Source organism: Diabrotica virgifera, chromosome 8 (assembly GCF_917563875.1).
Source record: "Diabrotica virgifera virgifera chromosome 8, PGI_DIABVI_V3a".
In the NCBI taxonomy this organism is placed as follows: Eukaryota; Metazoa; Arthropoda; class Insecta; order Coleoptera; family Chrysomelidae; genus Diabrotica; species Diabrotica virgifera.
This window is the reverse complement of record NC_065450.1, coordinates 197,556,264-197,574,993: the sequence shown is the minus strand read 5'-3', so window position 1 is coordinate 197,574,993 and position 18,730 is coordinate 197,556,264. Positions and strand designations below refer to the sequence as shown.

Below are 18,730 nucleotides of genomic sequence, written 5' to 3'. Positions count from 1 at the left end.
GAAATCGAAATTTGCGCTTTTGCCCTTAATACCCCAAGAAACGAAACATTTAAAAATCGAAAAATTACTGCCTGCTATTTTTCACCTGGAATATTTGGGGGTGTCAATAGAAAAGACCAATCATCTCGTGGGCATCGAAATTTTTACTGCGTCATGGTTTTTATTGACAATTAAGCAAAAAAAGATAAAAAAAAATATAACAAGCAGTACAACAGCTTTACAAAAAATATGACGGAAAACATTAAAACTGGAAACAAATTAACGGGAGAAAATCCTATTATTTAGTAAGGGTCTAAAGCAAGGCAGCTGCATAGCACCTACACTCTTTAAAAATATATTTAAATATAGTCCATTCTTTCACGGTTTTTGCTCTAAATTTTAAAGAACCTCTTGGATTGACATGAAATTTGACATACGCATAGCTAACATGTCATAGAAAAAAAGTGATATGGTGCCGATGTGTGTTTTTGCCCTGGGGGTGACTTTCACCCCCTATTGGGGGTGAAAAAATATAAGTCTAAAATAAGTCCGAAATGGATAAACTGACTAATTTTAAGTAACTTTTGTTCTATAGAACTTTTTCGCCAAGTCAACACTTCGAGTTATTTGCGAGTGAATATGTTCATTTTTCAACAAAATTACTACATTTTTAGACGGTTTCTCGCAAATAACTCAAACAGTAAGTATTTTGTCGAAAAAAACGTTCTTAGCAAAAATATAGCCTGTAAAAAAGTAAAAAAAAAATGGTGTACGCGTTAGGTCTCTGGACCTCGTAAAACCAGAGTTATAGCCAATGAAAAATGAATTCATATTCACCAAATTTCAAATAGAATACTTCGAAGTGAAATATCCAAAAAATTAAGCACTTTTTGGGGAAAACCCATTATGACTTTTTTAAAGTGTTTAAAAAAGCTTTATTTCTATTTTTATAAAAAGTTTCTAGCATTAAATTTAAGCAAGTTACGCTCAAAATAAAGTTGGTCACTTTTGTTTTGGCAAAAAAATCGGGAAGACCACCCCCTAATTAGCAACTTAAATGAAATTAATCGTTACCGCTCCACAAATTATTTTACTTATGTTGTGTTTATATGATCTGTAAGTTTCATCGATTCAAAGTGCTTATTTTGGAAAAAATTTGGTCTTAAAGTAAAATTTTTAAAAATTTTAATTTTGAAAAATATGCTTTTTTTCAAAATAACTTAAAAATTGTTAGAGATACCAAAAATCTCGAAAAACAAAAAAAGTCAGCATTGCTTTTCTGAATATCATGTATTTTTTTGTTTTTCTGTTAGACAAAAATTGATTGAGATTTGGTGTTTCTAAATTTGCATACATTCGTGATGAGTGACTCGTTCAACCCCTTTTAACTACAGCCCTGTTAAAAATAAGGACTTTGAACCGATGAAACTTACAGATCATATAAACAATACATACACGGGTCAAGAAACTTGTGAAGTCGTAACGATTAAGTTCATTTGAGATACTAATTAGGGGGTGATTTTCCCGATTTTTTTACCAAAAAAAAAAGGGACTAACTTTATTTTGAGCGTAAGTTGTTTACTTTTGATGCTAGAAATTTTTTTTATAAAACAAAAATGAAACTTTTTTTAAACACTTTAAATAAATTTTAATGAGTTTTCCCCGAAATGTGTTTCATTTTTGGCTATTTCATGTTAAAGTATTCCATTTGGAATTTGACGAATATGAACCTATTTTTAATTAGCTATAACTCTGCTTTTACTAGGTATAGAAACGTGATATATACACCATTTTTTAAAAAAATTTACAGGCTATATTTTTGTTAGGAATGTTTTTTCGACAAAATACGTACTATTTGAGTTATTTGCAAACAACCGTCTAAAAGTGTGGTTATTTTGTTAAAAAAAATGAAGATATTCACTGGCAAATAACTCGAAAAGTATTGACTTAGTGAAAAAATCCTATAGAACAAAAGTTACTTAAAAGTAGTCAGTTTATCAATTTCCAGACTTACTTTGGACGAATACTTTTTCACCCCCAAGAGGGGATGAAAAACACCCCCGGGGCAAAAGCACATATCGGCACAATATCACTTTTTTTCTTTGACTTGTTAGCTATGCGTTTGCCAAATTTCATGTCAATCCAAGCGGTTCTTTAAAATTTAGAGGTTTTGCAATATTTTACCGTTAAAGAACGGACTAATAAGGCGCTCTCACTATGGAGAAGAAAGTGCTGCAATATCTATGGGCATCCCAATCGATGACGATAGATTGTACACAATACACTTCGCTGACGACCAAGCCGTTCTAGCTGAAGGCGAGAGTGATATAGACGACATACATGCTCAGAAAACTGGAATAAGTGTACACTAAGTGGGGTCTTCCAATTAGTATACAAAAACCGAGTACTTAGTTGTAGGAGAAACACGACAACGCCTACAAATTGAAATGGGAACCATAAACCCAACCGAAACTTATAAATACTTAGGAGTCCAAATACCTAACTTCAAGTCACATACTGCGAGAGATGCTAAGGTATGATGAGTTCCACCGATGGAAGCACAAAAGACCGAAACAGCAGATAGTGGAATAAAGTGAACAAAAGTGAAAAGTGATAGTAGTCAGTTCGTAGCTCGAAAACAAGTGCCGAAGACAGCGTTACTCACGAAGATCCAACACCACGATCACCTTCAAGGTAAGACAAGTATAGAAAATTATAGAAGGGCGCAAGCCCCCAAAAAAATATATATAAAAAATAAAAAGGCGTAAGCCCCCAAAAAAATATAAAAAACCATAAAAAACACATAAAAACTCGAGCAACAAGTCATTGGGCGGAGCCCAATAAGGCTCAGCACGATGACTTGGGGCCCAAGCAAGCAATTTTTAGTACCGCGGTTAAGTAAGTAAGACGATAAAGGCATAGAGCGCATCACGCTGAGCCTAAGATTTTTGCTTTCGATTAGGGTACCACATGGAATCTTATTACCCAGGATTCCATTGTGAAGAGCATTTGGCTACGATAGTTGTGCCCTCATCGCGCATCAGCGTGCTATGGGGGGGAAAGGGATGGCCTGGGGCATTGGAGCGAGGTAAGTTGATCCCTGTTTTTACTCGGGTCAAAACACCTCGCCCCAATGAATTGTTACACCCGAATGTACTCTTTCGAGAGGGTGGACATTCCCACAGGTCGGGTTGAATCAAATTGCTTGCTTGCTACCTAACTTCAAAAGCAGGGAGTAACGAAGGACGAAATACATTCCAGGATTGGCCTAGCAAAATCAGCCACTAGACAGCTAAACGGACTATTGTGGAGTAATAAAATAACAAAAGAAAATAAAAGAAGAATATATAAAACAATAATGAAAGTACCTATTGGGTTGTACGGCACCGAACTCTGGGAAATGAACCAAAGAAACAAGTCAAAAATTAAGGCCATGGAAATGAACTATTGGAGACGATGTTGTCGACTCACTAGACTTGATAGGGTGAGAAACAAAGGTATTAAGGAAGAAATGGAAATTGATATAATAGACACAATCGAAGCCAAGAGACTCAACTGGTATGGACACCTTCAGAGAATGCCTAAAAATAGATGGCCGAAAAAAATAATAGAAAAATGGACTCCACCCACTAGAAGAAAACGAGGTAGACCAAGACGATCCTGTAGAGAAGATGTCGAAGATGCAGAGAGCGCCAGAGACCTTAAAACTGAAGATTGCTTCGATAGAAAACGCTGGAAATTAGGATGCGAGAAGCGGCGACAGCTGTAGAAGACTCGCGTATTATACAGGGTGAGTCATGAGGAACTGTACGTACTTCTACCTCGTATGGAGGCCCCTATGGGGAATAACAAATGACCAATAAAAAGTGTCTGCTCCCATTGTTTAATAATATACAGGGCGAATTGATAATTTTTACAGAAATTTGTATTTGTCATAATTTTTGAACGGTAAGATCGATATGTCTCTTATTTTGGTCAATTGTTACACTATTGCCACCCAATCAACTGATTTATTCAAACTAGAAAAAAAATCAGGTCCAGCTTTAAAAAATTAGTTCGTTTTGGTCTTAGAAAAAATTTCACCCTGTATACGCTTTTTGAGAACTCTAATAATAATTTTACAAATTAGACAAATAGGCAATTAAAATGGCGTATTTATTTTTTCCCCACACCATCTCATTTTAAAGAGCAAGTATTTTCAAAACAGTCGTCTGTTGAACGTTTTCATCTACAATGAGTGTAGGAATATTATAGTTATAGTTAATATATATTTAGATTTATACTATGTACTTAGGTTAGTTTAGTTTGTTGATTGTCAGTGTCATTAAATAAAATATATTTAACGAACATATCATGGCGCAGTTCTAAAACATACAAAATAGAAAATGCCAAATAGACCGGGCAGTATCGTCGCCCCCGCTAGCGCAATTATTCCGATTCGATTTTTTTGCACAAACTTACTCAAAAAGAGGTCCTTATAACATATCCACAGGGTGCCGGGCGGTGCCGTGGTCGAAAAAATTTTTAAACAATTTTTTTAAACAAATTCACAAAAATAATTTTTTTATTGATGAAGATCAGGGAGAGGACGAAGACAGAACAGAGGGTGGAGATATAAGAATAGCCGAACCAACCAAAGACGAAGTGCAAAGAGTTGTAAGCAAATTGATAAACAACAAAAGTCCAGGTCCAAATGAAATAAGTGCAGAAATGCTGAAAGCAGGGGGAAGAAAACTACTGGAAAAGGTGTATGAACTGATAGAACTTACATGGAAAGAAGAAAAGATGCCTGAAGAGTGGGCCAGAGCCTGGATAATCCCATTACATAAAAAAGGGGATGCAACGATGTTGCAGAATTACAGGGGTATTGCTTTGCTGGACGTGTGCTATAAGATATTTGCTAGGATTGTAAGAGAAAGATTAGATGTATACGCAGAGAAACTAATAGGAGAATACCAAGCAGGCTTTAGAAACAATAGATCGACGACAGAGCAAATATTTAACATAAAAGAAATCCAAACAAGCTGCTACGAACATAAAATGGTTTTATATGCACTATTCATAGATTCTAAGCAGGCCTATGACAAAATTAATAGAAAAAAATGTATGAAGCCCTACGGCAAATGGAAATACCAGAAAAACTAATCAAGTTAATAAGAATTACCTTAAATATGACATCTAACGAAATAGTGTGGAACAGTCACAAATCGGAAGAGTTTATAGTCAAAAAAGGACTTAGACAAGGTGACCCTCTATCAACTGTGTTATTTAACCTAGTTTTGGAAACAATTGTAAGGAACAGCAGAATAGAAACACAAGAAACGATCTACCGTAACGAACATCAATGCATGGCCTACGCCGACGACCTTACACTGCTAGCAAAAACTAATACCGAATTAAAGAAAATCATGAGAAGATTAGTCAGAGAGGCAAAAAAAATCGGCCTAGAAATAAATGAAGAAAAGACGAAGTATATGGTGCTAGGCAACACAGAAAGAGAACCTGTAGATATGCTAAAGTTAACAGCGTTCGATGGAAAAGAATATAAATTTAAACGAGTAAATTACTTAACATATCTAGGTGCCATTATAGATGAAAAAGGACACGAGCAAAACGAACTAAAGCACAGGATAGCTAAAGGTAACCGAAAGGTCGGCAGTTTAAAAAAATTATTAAAGTCAAATTACGTATCAAGAAAGACGAAAATTAGAATATACCAAACTGTAATAAGAGCAACAGTCACCTACGGATGTGAAACATGGGTACTAAACAAAACAGAAGAAGAAATGATAGAGAGATGGGAACGCAAGGTACTGAGGACTATTTTCGGGGGAAAAATACGGCAGATGGTTGGCAAAGAAGAACTAATCAAGAATTAAGGATGCTTTACAAGGAACCAACTATAACAAGATACACAAAGGCACAAAGAATCAGGTGGGCAGGTCATGTCGAGAGGATGGATAGGTCAAGAATGCCAAAGAAGATACTATTAAGAAAACCAGTTGGGACAAGGAGACGAGGTAGACCAAGAAAAAGATGGCACGAAAAGTTTCAAGAAGATATAGGATCGATGGAAATTACAGAGTGGAAAGAGAAAGCGAAAAACAGGATACAGTGGAGAAACATAGTGCAGCAATTTTTACATAGACATTAAATCAAATTATATAATAAATATAAGACATTAGTATATATTGTCATTTGTATTATGTAAAATTGTTATTGTTAAGTTGTAAAGCCCTAGGCCTCCAAGGCCTGTAGAGCATGTTAAATAAATAAATTTTTTTATTTACAAAAATTTTTTTTTAGATAATTTGGGTCATTCTGAGCAAAAAAGGTCTCCTGTCATTTTTCTCTAAAATTGACTGTTGTCGAGTTATACGCGATTAAAAATTTGAAAACTGCGAAAATTGCCATTTTCAAGGCTTCATAACTCGATTAAAAATTATTATTATGAAATTCAAAGAGAGACAAAATCAAGATTCAAATATCTTCTTCAACGTCTTGAAGAGATTTTTGGCATTATTTTACTACAAAGCTGTTATTTTTAGTTATTAACAATTAGCGGTATAGTCCAACTGTATCGTCGCCCCGTTAGCGGAACTATTTCGATTAGATTTTTTTGCACAAACTTACTCAAAAATGGGTCCTTATAACATATCCACAGAGTGCCGGCCGGTGGACGAAAAATTGTTTAAACAATTTTTTTAAACAAATTCACAAAAATAATTTTTTCATTTCCAATAATTTTTTTTAGATAATTTGGGTCATTCTGAGAAAAAAAGGTGTCTTGTAGTTTTCGTCTCAAATTGATTGTTGTTGAGTTATACGCGATTTAAAATTTGAAAAATGCGAAAATGGCCATTTTGAAGGGTTAGTAACTCGATTAAAAATTATTATTAAGAAAGTCAGAAAGTGACCACATCAAAGTTTAAAACTTTGTTTTGTTTATTTATTTTTTTTGCGAATGTTATTCAATTTTTCATCAACTATCGCCAAGTTAAATGCATAATATTTTATAATAGAATCAATCACGGCAATTATTCTAATTCGTCCGCTTCAACAATTTAACATAACATAATTTTAATAAGAAATAGGCAAATGAAACATTTTTTAACAAATAAAATAGTCATATTAATCGAGTTATTAAGCCTTAAAAATGGCCAGTTTCGCATTTTTCAGATTTTTAATCGCGTATGACTCGACAACAGTCAATTTTAGAGAAAAATGACAAGAGACCTTTTTTGCTCAGAATGACCCAAATTATCTAAAAAAAGATTTTTGGAAATAAAAAAATTATTTTTGTGAATTTGTTTAAAAAAAATTGTTTAAAAAATTTTTCGACCACGGCACCGCCCGGCACCCTGTGGATATGTGATAAGACCCTCTTTTTGAGTAAGTTTGTGCAAAAAAATCTAATCGAAATAGTTCCGTTAACGGGGGCGACGATACAGTTGGACTATAGCGCTAATTGTTAATAACTAAAAATAACAACTTTGTAATAAATTAATGACAAAAATCTCTTCAGAACACTGAAGAAGGTATTTGAGTCTTGATTTTGTCACTTTTTGAATTTCATAATAATCATTTTTGATCGAGTTATGAAGCCTTGAAAATGGCCATTTTCGCATTTTTCAAATTTTTAATCGCATATAACTCGACAACAGTCAATTTTAGAGAAAAATTACAAGAGATCTTTTTTGCTCAGGATGACCCAAATTATGTAAAAAAAATTTTTGGAAATAAAAAAATTATTTTTGTGAATTTGTTTTAAAAAAAAATTGTTTAAAAAATTTTTCGACCACGGCACCGCCCGGCACCCTGTGGATATGTTATAAGGGCCTCTTTTTGAGTAAGTTTGTGCAAAAAAATCGAATCGGAATAACTGCGCTAGCGGGCGGACGATACTGCCCGGTCTAAAAAAGAAAGACCAAAACCAGTATGTCTTTAATGAAGAAAAGAGTTCCAATGATCGGATTACAAATCTCGAACATTTTGTAAGTTCGACACAAGATAGCATCAAATCTTTGCAAGATATGATGCAAGTAATTTTATCAAAAACTACTGTTGTCTCGACTGATAACCCCGCAGCAACATCTTCAATAGTAGAAGAGGCTGAGAGTTCAAAAACGTTGACTAACAGTATAAACTACAACTTACATTTATCAAATGCCGTGGCTGGTCCTGAAAAATTGGTAGAAAGCTTTACTTACTTACAGTTCAAGGACTGGAGACTGGAAAATTTGAGAATTATATATCCTTTCAAAACGTAGAAGACGCTCCCAATAAAAAATTATTAGCTCTTCTTGAATCATATTTCAATCAAGATATATCAGATATGGTCCGGTTAGTAATAAAATTTGATAAAGAATGTGGCTCAAATTACATAAATCTACTAAATAAATTGGAAGAATATTTTAAAAAGAAGGAGAATGGTCGCTTGAGACGACGTCATTTCATGAACAGAAAGCAAGAGCAATCTTTTTCCTCTTTTTATAGAGAAAAAGTCAAATTGTTCCAACTTACAGATCCATGCTCAAGTTGTTACGATCAGTTTCTAGCCGATAATGTCATAGAGTTACTTTTTAATGCTAACATGAGAAAAAATGCAGAACTCTCCCAGATTCATCAAAGATTGAAGACATTATCAAATTATGCGAAGCTGAAGAAGCAGCCTTAACTGAAGAAAATATATGCAACCAAAGCATTGCAAAAATCAAAGTTAATCAGCCTAGTAGCAATTTAAATAAAAAGAAATGCTTAAAGTGCGGTTTTTCAAGGCACAATAATTACAAGTCCCAGCTAGCAATGCAACTTGTAAAAAATGTAACAGAAAAGGGCATTATACAAAATTCTGTTTATCAAAAGAGATTCGTTCCGTAGATATTGCAACTGAACCCATAGAAGAACCTGTCAATATAGGGTGTTTAAAAATTACTTCTATCGATTATGCTGCTAATAAAGGTAGAAACCGACAAATTGAAGTAAAAATAAATTCAATTTCAAACAAAAACATAACATTTTCTTATAAAGCCACCCCTGATACAGGCGCAGAAGTCTGTGCGGCAGATGAAAGCTTATGCGTTTGCTTAAATATACCAGATCTGATTTACAACGCTCTACTTTGGCCCTGGAATCCGCAGGCAAAATCGAAACTTAACGTAATTGGAAGTTTGCAGTGTCAAATAATCTATGAAAATCGTTCTGTTAACATCACAGTATACATTTGTAATGGAGTTAAAGAGCTGTTAATCGACAGAACGTCCATGATCCATTTGGGTATAATCCATTCAGAGTTCCCAAAGCCAATCTTCAGTGTTACTTCTTTCAATGTTAATGAAATTCCTGAAAATCCTTCATTGGCAATTCGCGAAGACATAAGAAATAAAATTTTAGGCATGTACAAAGACATATTTAACTCAAACGACATCTTGCAACCTATGAATAGTACGCCAATGCATATCTATTTGAAAGAAAATAGTGTCCCGTATACTGTAACCTGTCCTAGAAGGATTCCATTCGCTTGGATAGATTATGTAAAAGCTGAATTAGATAGCCTCGTTAAGAAAAACATCATTAAACCAGCTGATGAGGTGCCTTCAGATTTCGTTAGTCCCTTGGTAATTGTACAGAAGAAAAATGGTAAAATAAGAGTCTGTGTAGACTTTACTAAGCTCAATTCTTTCATAAAACGACCAGTTCATCCTTTTAAGTACCCCTGGGAAGCAGTTTCGAACATATCCGGCAATCCACAGTACTTCAGTACGCTAGATACTACTAGTGGTTATTGGCAAGTGTTACTCGATGAGGAAAGCCAAAAGCTCACTACATTTCTTACTCCTTGGGGACGATATATGTTTTTAAGAGCTCCAATGGGTCTTGTAAGTTCTGGAGATGAATTCTGTCGTAGAGGTGATAAGGCCTTGGCAGGCTTTAAGAATTTGGAGAAGGTCGTAGATGACATTCTAATATACGATGAAACATTTCGTGAACACTGCAATAGAATTATAAAATTTCTTGATACATGTAGAGTAGAGAAAAAAAGATAACTCTTAACCCTGATAAGTTTATTTTTGGCCAGAAAGAAGTTGAGTATGTCGGATACATCGTAGGAAGAAATGGAATAGAAGCAGATCACAAAAAAGTATGTGCCATCCAAAATTTTCCAACACCAACATGTTTAACTGAATTACGCTCATTTATGGGTATGGCAAATCAGCTGGGAAATTTTTCTAGCGAAATGTCTAAGCTGGCATCACCATTAAGAGACTTATTAAAAACAAAAAACCATTTTGTTTGGTGTTCAGTACTTGATGAAGCTTTTGATCAAATTCGTGAGGCTTTGACTAAACCTCCAATCTTAGCCCACTTCAATCCATTATTACCAACCGCGCTTCATACAGATGCTTCTCGATCAAATGGCCTTGGTTATGTGCTTCTGCAAAAACACGACGAAAACTGGAAGCTTATACAGTGTGGGTCAAGATTTCTGTCAGATACAAAAACCCGATATGCTCTGATGGAGATAGAACTTCTTTCTATATTATGGGCAGTCAAGAAGTGTAGGCTATATTTGCTAGGTTTGAATGAATTTAAGATTGTAACAGATCACAAACCGCTCTTGCCGATATTAAATAGTTACACCCTGGACATGATTGAAAATCCAAGGCTACAACGTCTAAAAGAAAAATCAACAGGGTACAATTTTGTAGCTGAGTTCACGAAAGGCAAAGACCATCGAATCCCAGACGCACTCTCAAGAGCACCAATTTTTCATCTACAATGAGTAGTTTTTTCACATTATTGAAATAAATGAAAAACGTCACTTTTTTGAAATTTGATTAAAGATTAAAAAAAACAGCTGTACGTCTTCACGAATTTTTCCTCAGCTGCCCCTCATAGGTATACCTTTTAGAACCTTCAAATATCTGGATATTTACCTGCAATCAATGATTTTTTTCACAGATTTACTGATGTATAGTTTTCTATTCTTCATTTTAATCAATCACGATATTAATCTTTTTAAAAAACTAAGAAATTAATATTTTTCACATTTATTAGATAAAATCGTATCAAACAAAGAATCTTAATTACCATTTCCTTATAAAAAAAATCAGTCAACGCCCAGCAAAATTACAATATCGTATAACACATCATGCAACTTCTACATAAACTGCATAAGATACATTGAAGGTTTGATAAAAATAGATTCAATTCAAGTAAGACATAAAAAATGTCTCTATGACTATAAATACCAGGGGCTGTAAGAGAATTGTATTCAGTTTGTCAACAACTGTGTCTCTAGTACCTTCAACATGAACTCCATGGTAAGTTTTTTGGACATTTTTGACAGTAAAAACAATATAATAGGTGATATATATTGTAATTGTTTTGTAAAATCATCTAGACCCTTTCATTCTTCTTTTGTTACTGTGGTTGTCAGTATTATCTGTTACTCCATCTTTTATTGTTCTTTTAATATCTCATTTTACCGTGGTTCTAAAACTATTTATTTGTTGTATTTCTTCTTCTTCACGTGCCATATCAGAATTATCCGACGTTGGCGATCACCATTGCGAACACTCGTCGATATTCTGCAATATGGAATAATTGAGGAGCTGAGTATCAAAGAAATAATATTAAAAAAAAACACGAAAACGGTTGAAATAACGTCGTAAACTGTTGCAAATTTGAAACGCAATGGCCACTCTCAGTAGGGTTGTTCTACTGCGCATGGCAACTTGTCGGAAATACTACCTTTCGATTGGCTACAATGGAGTAGTCCGATTCTGCTACAAAATCAAGTTGGAGTGGAGCTGTCCGTATCTGAAACTGAGGCTCGTTTTGAAATGCAATTTCTTGTATGTTCTAGCCGCTTTTGAAACTAAAGCAATTCAGATTTGAATTCTTTGTGAAAAATCCTATAAACTGTACCATTAAATCAATTATTAAAAAAATGGAGTTGATACCAAGCTCCTCAATTGTCCTGCATTTGATATCTGAGTCCATTCACGAATGTTTTTTAACCAAGAAAATTGTTTTCTTCCTACACTTCTACTGCCTTATATTTTAACTTTAAGAATCGGTTGAAATACTTTATATCGATTTCCCCTCACTATAAAATATGTCCCAGATAAGACATTTTCCAGTGTTTAACAGTCTTTAGCAGTTCTCTATCTTTATTGACCCTCCTTAGTACTTCTTCATTAGTTTTTCTTGCTATCCAAGGTATCTTCTGCATCCGTCTATGAATCCACATTTCTTCTTCTTTCTTGACTAGCTTTACAACTCGGGGTGAGTCTTCGCCGCATCCACTATGGCTCTCCATCGTCTGCGATCTTGCGCTTCGATTTGCCATTGTTGTACCCCAATCCTAGATAGATCGGTTTCAACATCATCCTTCCATCTTTTTCTGGGACGGCCCACTGATCTTCTACCGTCTGGTCTCTCGAAGAACACTGTCTTTAGCACTCTGTCTTCCTCTGATCTTACTACATGACCTGCCCATCTTATCTGATTAGCTTTTATATGTCTGACGATGTTTTCAGTACCATATAGAGTCACCAATTCAGCATTGCGGCGCCTTCTCCACTCTCCTGTCAATTTATCTCTTTGAGGACCAAATATCATTCTGAGGACTTTCCTTTCAAATATCAGCAATTTATTGATTTCTCGCTGATGTAGAGTCCATGTTTCACTCCCATATGTAACAACTGGGCGAATAATTGACATGTACAGTCTTAATTTAGATTGTCTTTTCATCAGCTTAGATCTTAATAATGATGATAGGGAGTATAATGCTCTATTTCCCGCAGCTATTCTTGCTGAGACCTCTTTTTCTATGTGATTGTCCTCTGTGATTACTGCTCCCAGATATTTACACTCTTTTACTACTTCAAAGTTGTGGTCATTAATAGTTACGTTCTGCCTAACTCTTGGTCTTGGATTTTTGGTCACCAGCATATATTTCGTCTTCTCTTCATTTATTCGAAGGCCCAGGTTACCTGTTTCCTCCTCGAGCTGTGAAAACACCTCTCTTACGTCTCTTGTAGAATGAGCGACTGCATCTAGATCATCGGCAAAGGCCAACAATAGTTTTGATCCTCGATTTGCGAATCCCCCTGTTAGTTCAGACGATATTTTACTTATTGCGTATTCTAAAGCCAAATTGAATAGCAATGGTGATAAAGGGTCTCCTTGTCTAAGCCCTGATGTTATACTAAATGGCATCGATGTTCTGTTTCCTATCTTTACCTGTGCATATGAGTCTGCCACGCACATTTGAGTGAGCTGCACTAATTTTCTTGGTATTCCCATTTCTAGCATTGCTAGCCATAGTCTGCTTCTTTTTATCGAGTCATATGCTTGCTGGAAATCTACGAAGATTTGGTGTACATCTCGGTTGAATTCCCAGTTTTTTTCCAATATTTGTCGGATGGTAAATATTTGATCTATTGTTGACCTTCCACTTCGAAAGCCGCATTGGTAGTCGCCTAGAATATCTTCCGAATACGTAGTGAGTCTCTTTAGTAAGATAATTGATAGAATCTTATACGCTGTACTAATAAGCGATATGCCTCTGTAGTTTCGGAATTGCTCTTTATTTCCCTTCTTATGTATGGGTATTATAACGCTTCCATTCCATTCTCTAGGCATTTTCTGCTGTTGCCATACTCTGAGAATAATGTCATACAATTTTTGATGTAAAACGTTTCCTCCTTTTTTATCAATTCTCCATTTATACCATCATTTCCTGGTGCTTTGTGATCTTTAAGAGATGCTATTGCATTCTTTACTTCTTGAAGTGTTGGTGGTGGTATTTCCACATCTGCAGAATGAAATGTAGTCTCTGATTCATCCATCTCACTTTCAATATTTAGTAAATTCCGAAAGTATTCCTTCCATCGCTCTACGATTTCTGTTTCCATCATTATCAGTTCACCTGCTTCATTTCTCATAGCTTGTGTTACCCCAACATTTCCACCTTGTCTGACTGTCTTCACTTCCCTAAAGAATTTTCTTATTTGATTCCTCTCGCCACTTATTTCCATTACTCGTATTTGCTGTTCTATGTAGCTTCTCTTTTTAGTTCTGAGTAGTTGCCTTGTCTGTGCCCTCGTTCTGCTAAAATCTGCTTTGTTCTCATCTGTAGGGTTTTGTAGCATTTTCATTCTTTTGTGAGTTTTTGTTTCCAGCATTTCTTCGCATTGTTTGTCAAACCATTTCTGTTTTGGGCGAGTCCTCTTTTTCCCAATGGTTTCTTTCGCTGCTTGTTCTATCACATTTGCAATGCTTCAATTCTGTTCACAATCGATACTTTTAGCGTCCACACTTCTGTACCATACAAAAGTACAAACCAAACATAGCACTTAACCATTCTTTGTCTTAGTTCTAAACTGGGATGATTATTGAAAATAAATGTCTTCATTTTGTGTATATCTCTCAAGCGCCTTTTTAAATAACTGGCCCGAGTAAACCTTAAACAATTTCTATTTGTATCCAGTATATTAAATGCCTTATTAAATTTGATGAATTAATCTAAGCCTGCGTCTTTGGGGGCATTTCTTTATATGGATTGTATGAACAATTCAAAATTGTTTTCTTACTCCATTTATCCACACTCTTGTATTTAGCAACATAATTACTAGATAATTTCCACATAGGAGTTGGTCTCCTTACTTTTCGTAATGACACCATGGTTTCGATGTTCCATTCCAGTGGAAATTGTTTTATTTATCCATATTTATGCTTTATCCAACTGCGATATTTGGTTGACTAATCTTTTTCGTGAATTTTCTAGTTTTGCTGTTAGTTGCTTATCATGGGTTTGTTTACTTTTGTATAATTCTGTGTAGAAATCTTCTACTACCCTTAATAGTTAATCTCTGTTGGTGTTGATATTTCTATCTTTATCCTTTAATTTCGATATTTCTTTTATACCATTTGTTAATTTTCTCCTTAGAACTTTGGGGCTCTTGTTATATTCAATAGTTTGTTCAATTTGTTCACTTTTGTGCTTTCGATTGTTCATCCTAATAGATTTTTGTAACCTTTTATTTATCTCTCTTCCCCATAAGTCCATGGTGTTATTTGCTTTCCCATCATTGCTTGTTTTTGGGGACTCATTCTTAACAATAACTTAAACAACAATATAAAATGTGATAAGATGTGAATGAAGTGAAAGCATAATGATTACCAATACAAATTCATAAATCAGAACAGAAAGGAGAATCTGGAGATACTACTATGTAATACTAAATTTAAACTACTAGTAAAATATTGTTCTGAAGCTCTTTTCTTCATTCAAGGTAACAAGGGGCATGAAATATTTTAACAATTAAAATTAAAAGATCAGAATTCCATCCCAACGCATTTGAATTCCATTATTATTTAATAAGATTTTTCATCAACTAAAAAATATGTATAATCATATTTCCAGAAAATTTCCAATTCTATTTGTTACAGATCGCCGTCCTACTCGTCGCCACCTTGGCTTGCGCCCATGCCTCAGTCTTAGGACTTGGAGCCGCTGCTCTCGTAGGACCAGGTAACCCAGGAGCTCTTTTGGTCGGACCTGCTGCAAGATCTGCCGCCGTTGGACCCGACGGTAGTGTCATCACTGCTGCCGCTCAAGGTAAAACTTTAACCATTTTATACGAAATATTACGTGAATTTATAAGAACTGTAGGTGTACAGAAGAATTCTAAGCGTGTCCTTGGCACAACGTATGTAGAACCAACCTATCAATTCTGGAAGAGCTTAAAAAAAGGAAACCGAGCATACCTAAATTTCTTCGGCCACATGGTCGAAAGAACGGGAAGTGGTAGTAGAAGAAAAGATAGAAGGCCCAATACTAAGAGGAGGATCTCTAACATTATGAACTGATTAAATGAAGACTCTGGTGGGAAAATCCTTACATGGTACAGGATCACAACCAATTGAGACAGCAAGCTCACAATATAGTGTCTCAACGTCATAACAAAGACTCAATAAATGAAGAGGAGGAGGAGAGAGGTGGCATGCTTTTGTAGATGTAGTTATTTTTATTTGAAAAATGTGGTTATTATGGCTGAAACATCTATAGTTTTCGATATTATTAGTTTATAAATGTTAATAACCTTAAATACTTGTGATTTAGATGTTCTTACAAAAAATTTCTGTTACAGCTGGTGCCGTAGCTGCTGCCCCAATTCCCGGAGGTGTTGTCACCGCTGCTGTAGCTCCCGGAGCAGTCATCCCCGGAGCTGGTCTCCTCGGTGCTCCAGGATTGATCGCTCCTGGTGTCGGAATCGGTATTGGTCCACTAGGTCTCGGTTTGGGACATGGTGTTGGATTGGGACTAGGATTGAGACACTGGTAAATGAGGATTTTAATATAATAGGACTGCTCTTGTGATCTTTTGATTTATGTTTGTAATATAGTAAATATTAAAGACTTGTGTACTTTTATTTCAAAAACGTTTGCTTAACTGCTCTCTCTCAAATGTCTGAAGTGTCGCTGAAGGAAAGGAAAAATGTATGATTCAGTCTGGTTTTTAGAAAATTAGATCATACTAGCAACAATGTATGTTATTTTGGTTGAATAGACAACAGAAAGATTGCTAATCAGCAAAGAAGAGTGTAAAAAGCTTCTGTTCTTTCACCGATATTCCTATGCTTCGACAATTCCTGGCCCATTTCTAACGGGATCTGTCTAGATAAATCTTCTCTAACTACATCCTTGTCTCAAACCTTTAGCTGCTTTAAACATAGAGGTAATTTATGTTCCTATTTTAATTCTTTCAGTGTTCTCCTCTTAATAGTTTTGGTTGGAAAACGTCATGCTATCATATGCTGTTTCCAAGAGTATTGAAGCTGTATGATTTTCTCTTGTTTTCCGTATTTTTTTCTACGGACCAGTTCTGATGATTGTCTTACTAATTCATAGTCTGAAGCATGTAATGCATAAAGGGATGCAAGAAACATTTTTTACAAATTTGGATCTTAGTTTTACTACTTATTATATTGTGTCCATAAAGAAATTGATTTTTTAAATTTATCAAAATCCCAAATATCAGCTTCAATGAAATAAATAAGATATTAGAACATTTTAATATTTATAATATTTCTTTATTAACCTAAATATAGATAAAATTCATATACCTAATCTAAAATTAAAGTACCATGACCATGGAACCGTGGAATAAACACGGTGATAATATCTAGGGTAGTAAGGATCATAGTACCAATATGGGTAGGGTGGTCCTACTGCTGCCACCTAAAACAAAACAATTTTGTAACCTTTTCAAGTTTTGTCAACAATATTAATAGAAGAAAACAAGTACAGAATTATACCAGTAATAAGATATAAAATGCGTTAACAAATGTTCAGAATAAAAATAATCACAATAAAAATTGTCAAAAGACAAAAAAAGAATGAAAAAGTAACAGTAAGGAGTCTACAGATGATATAACAGGAATGAAAAAAAGTTGAAAAAAAATGAAAAAAACAGTTATTTAAAAAAAACAGTTAGTCTGGAATATAGCGATAAATGAACTAATCCTATGCGAAGAAAGAAAAAAAGGACTAAGAATCATTGTAGATGCTCCTTGGTACGTGGCAAATAGTTACCTTCATAAAAACCTAGAAGAGGAAACTTGCTACAAGCATGAAGAAGATGGGAAGAAATCTCCATACTCTACTAGGCTAACTAGAAGACCAAAGAGGATAAGCCTGTTTAATCAATCTGAGTGATAGAAAAAAAGAAGAGCATAAAACTTGTTTGTGTGTGCATACTAGAATAGTTTGATTCATCGATGAGTTTTATAATACCTTAGATGAAAACAACAAAGATTCGACATATCACGATCATAATGAGGAACTTTATTGCTAAGGTAGGGCAAGGTAGCCTTGGAGAACATATTGGAAACTATGGCATTGGTGGCAGAAACGAGAAGAGTGTTACATTGTTACATTGGAATACCTGGATCATCTAATGCAGGGACAAAAATACATATTCCTACAAAATATAATGCAGGGAAAGAATTTAAGACGTAGAAAACTGGGTACAGAAGAATGTCCTGGATGAGAAATGTGAGTGAATGTTATGGTTGAACCACAAACGAACTGTTTAGAGCAGATGTCCGATAGGAGAGGAACGACATGAAGAAAAATTTTAGAAATAAAAAGCAGATATCGAGCACTGTTATTTATTAAATCTTGTCCAAGTATACTTTGGCTTCGGAGCATCATCAGGTGTATTTCGTAGGACAAATAGATTAAAATATTTGAATGCTGCTAAGTTGTTCGAAATTGGAGGTACCATAAATGAAAAAGAAGAAGAAGCTTGATAACAGCTGAGTGAAGTTCAATTTGGATTCAGAGCAAGACTCGGAACGAGAGAAGCACTTTTCAGCTTACAATTTCTAATAAAGAGAGCCAGGGATGTCAACTGCGATGTGTATGCATGTTTCATAGATTTAGAGAAGGCATTTGATAAAGTCCCACATGGAAAACTAATCGATATCCTAAAAACATCGGGACTCGATGGTAAGGATGTAAGACTCGTCTCAAACTTATATCTCCAACAAAAAGCAACAGTTCGATTCGAAAATGAACTGTCCGAAATCTTCACAGTCGAGAAAGGAGTTAGACAGGGTTGCATACTGTCACCAGCATTATTTAACATATACTCTGAAAACATCTTTAAAGAGGCCTTGGACGAATCAGAAGATGGTATTGCAGTAAATGGACAACTTATAAATAATATTAGATA

At 34.9% G+C, this 18,730-nt stretch overlaps 1 protein-coding gene across 1 annotated transcript; it reads left to right on the top strand.

Annotated features, from left to right (window-relative positions):
- Positions 1-11,135: 11,135 nt before the first annotated feature.
- Positions 11,136-16,410, top strand: LOC126889270 (elastin-like). The gene is made up of 3 exons (XM_050657384.1): positions 11,136-11,303; positions 15,442-15,610; positions 16,143-16,410. The coding sequence occupies exons 1-3, from the start codon at positions 11,292-11,294 to the stop codon at positions 16,334-16,336; spliced, it is 375 nt and encodes a 124-aa protein (XP_050513341.1). The 5' UTR covers positions 11,136-11,291; the 3' UTR covers positions 16,337-16,410.
- Positions 16,411-18,730: the final 2,320 nt, after the last annotated feature.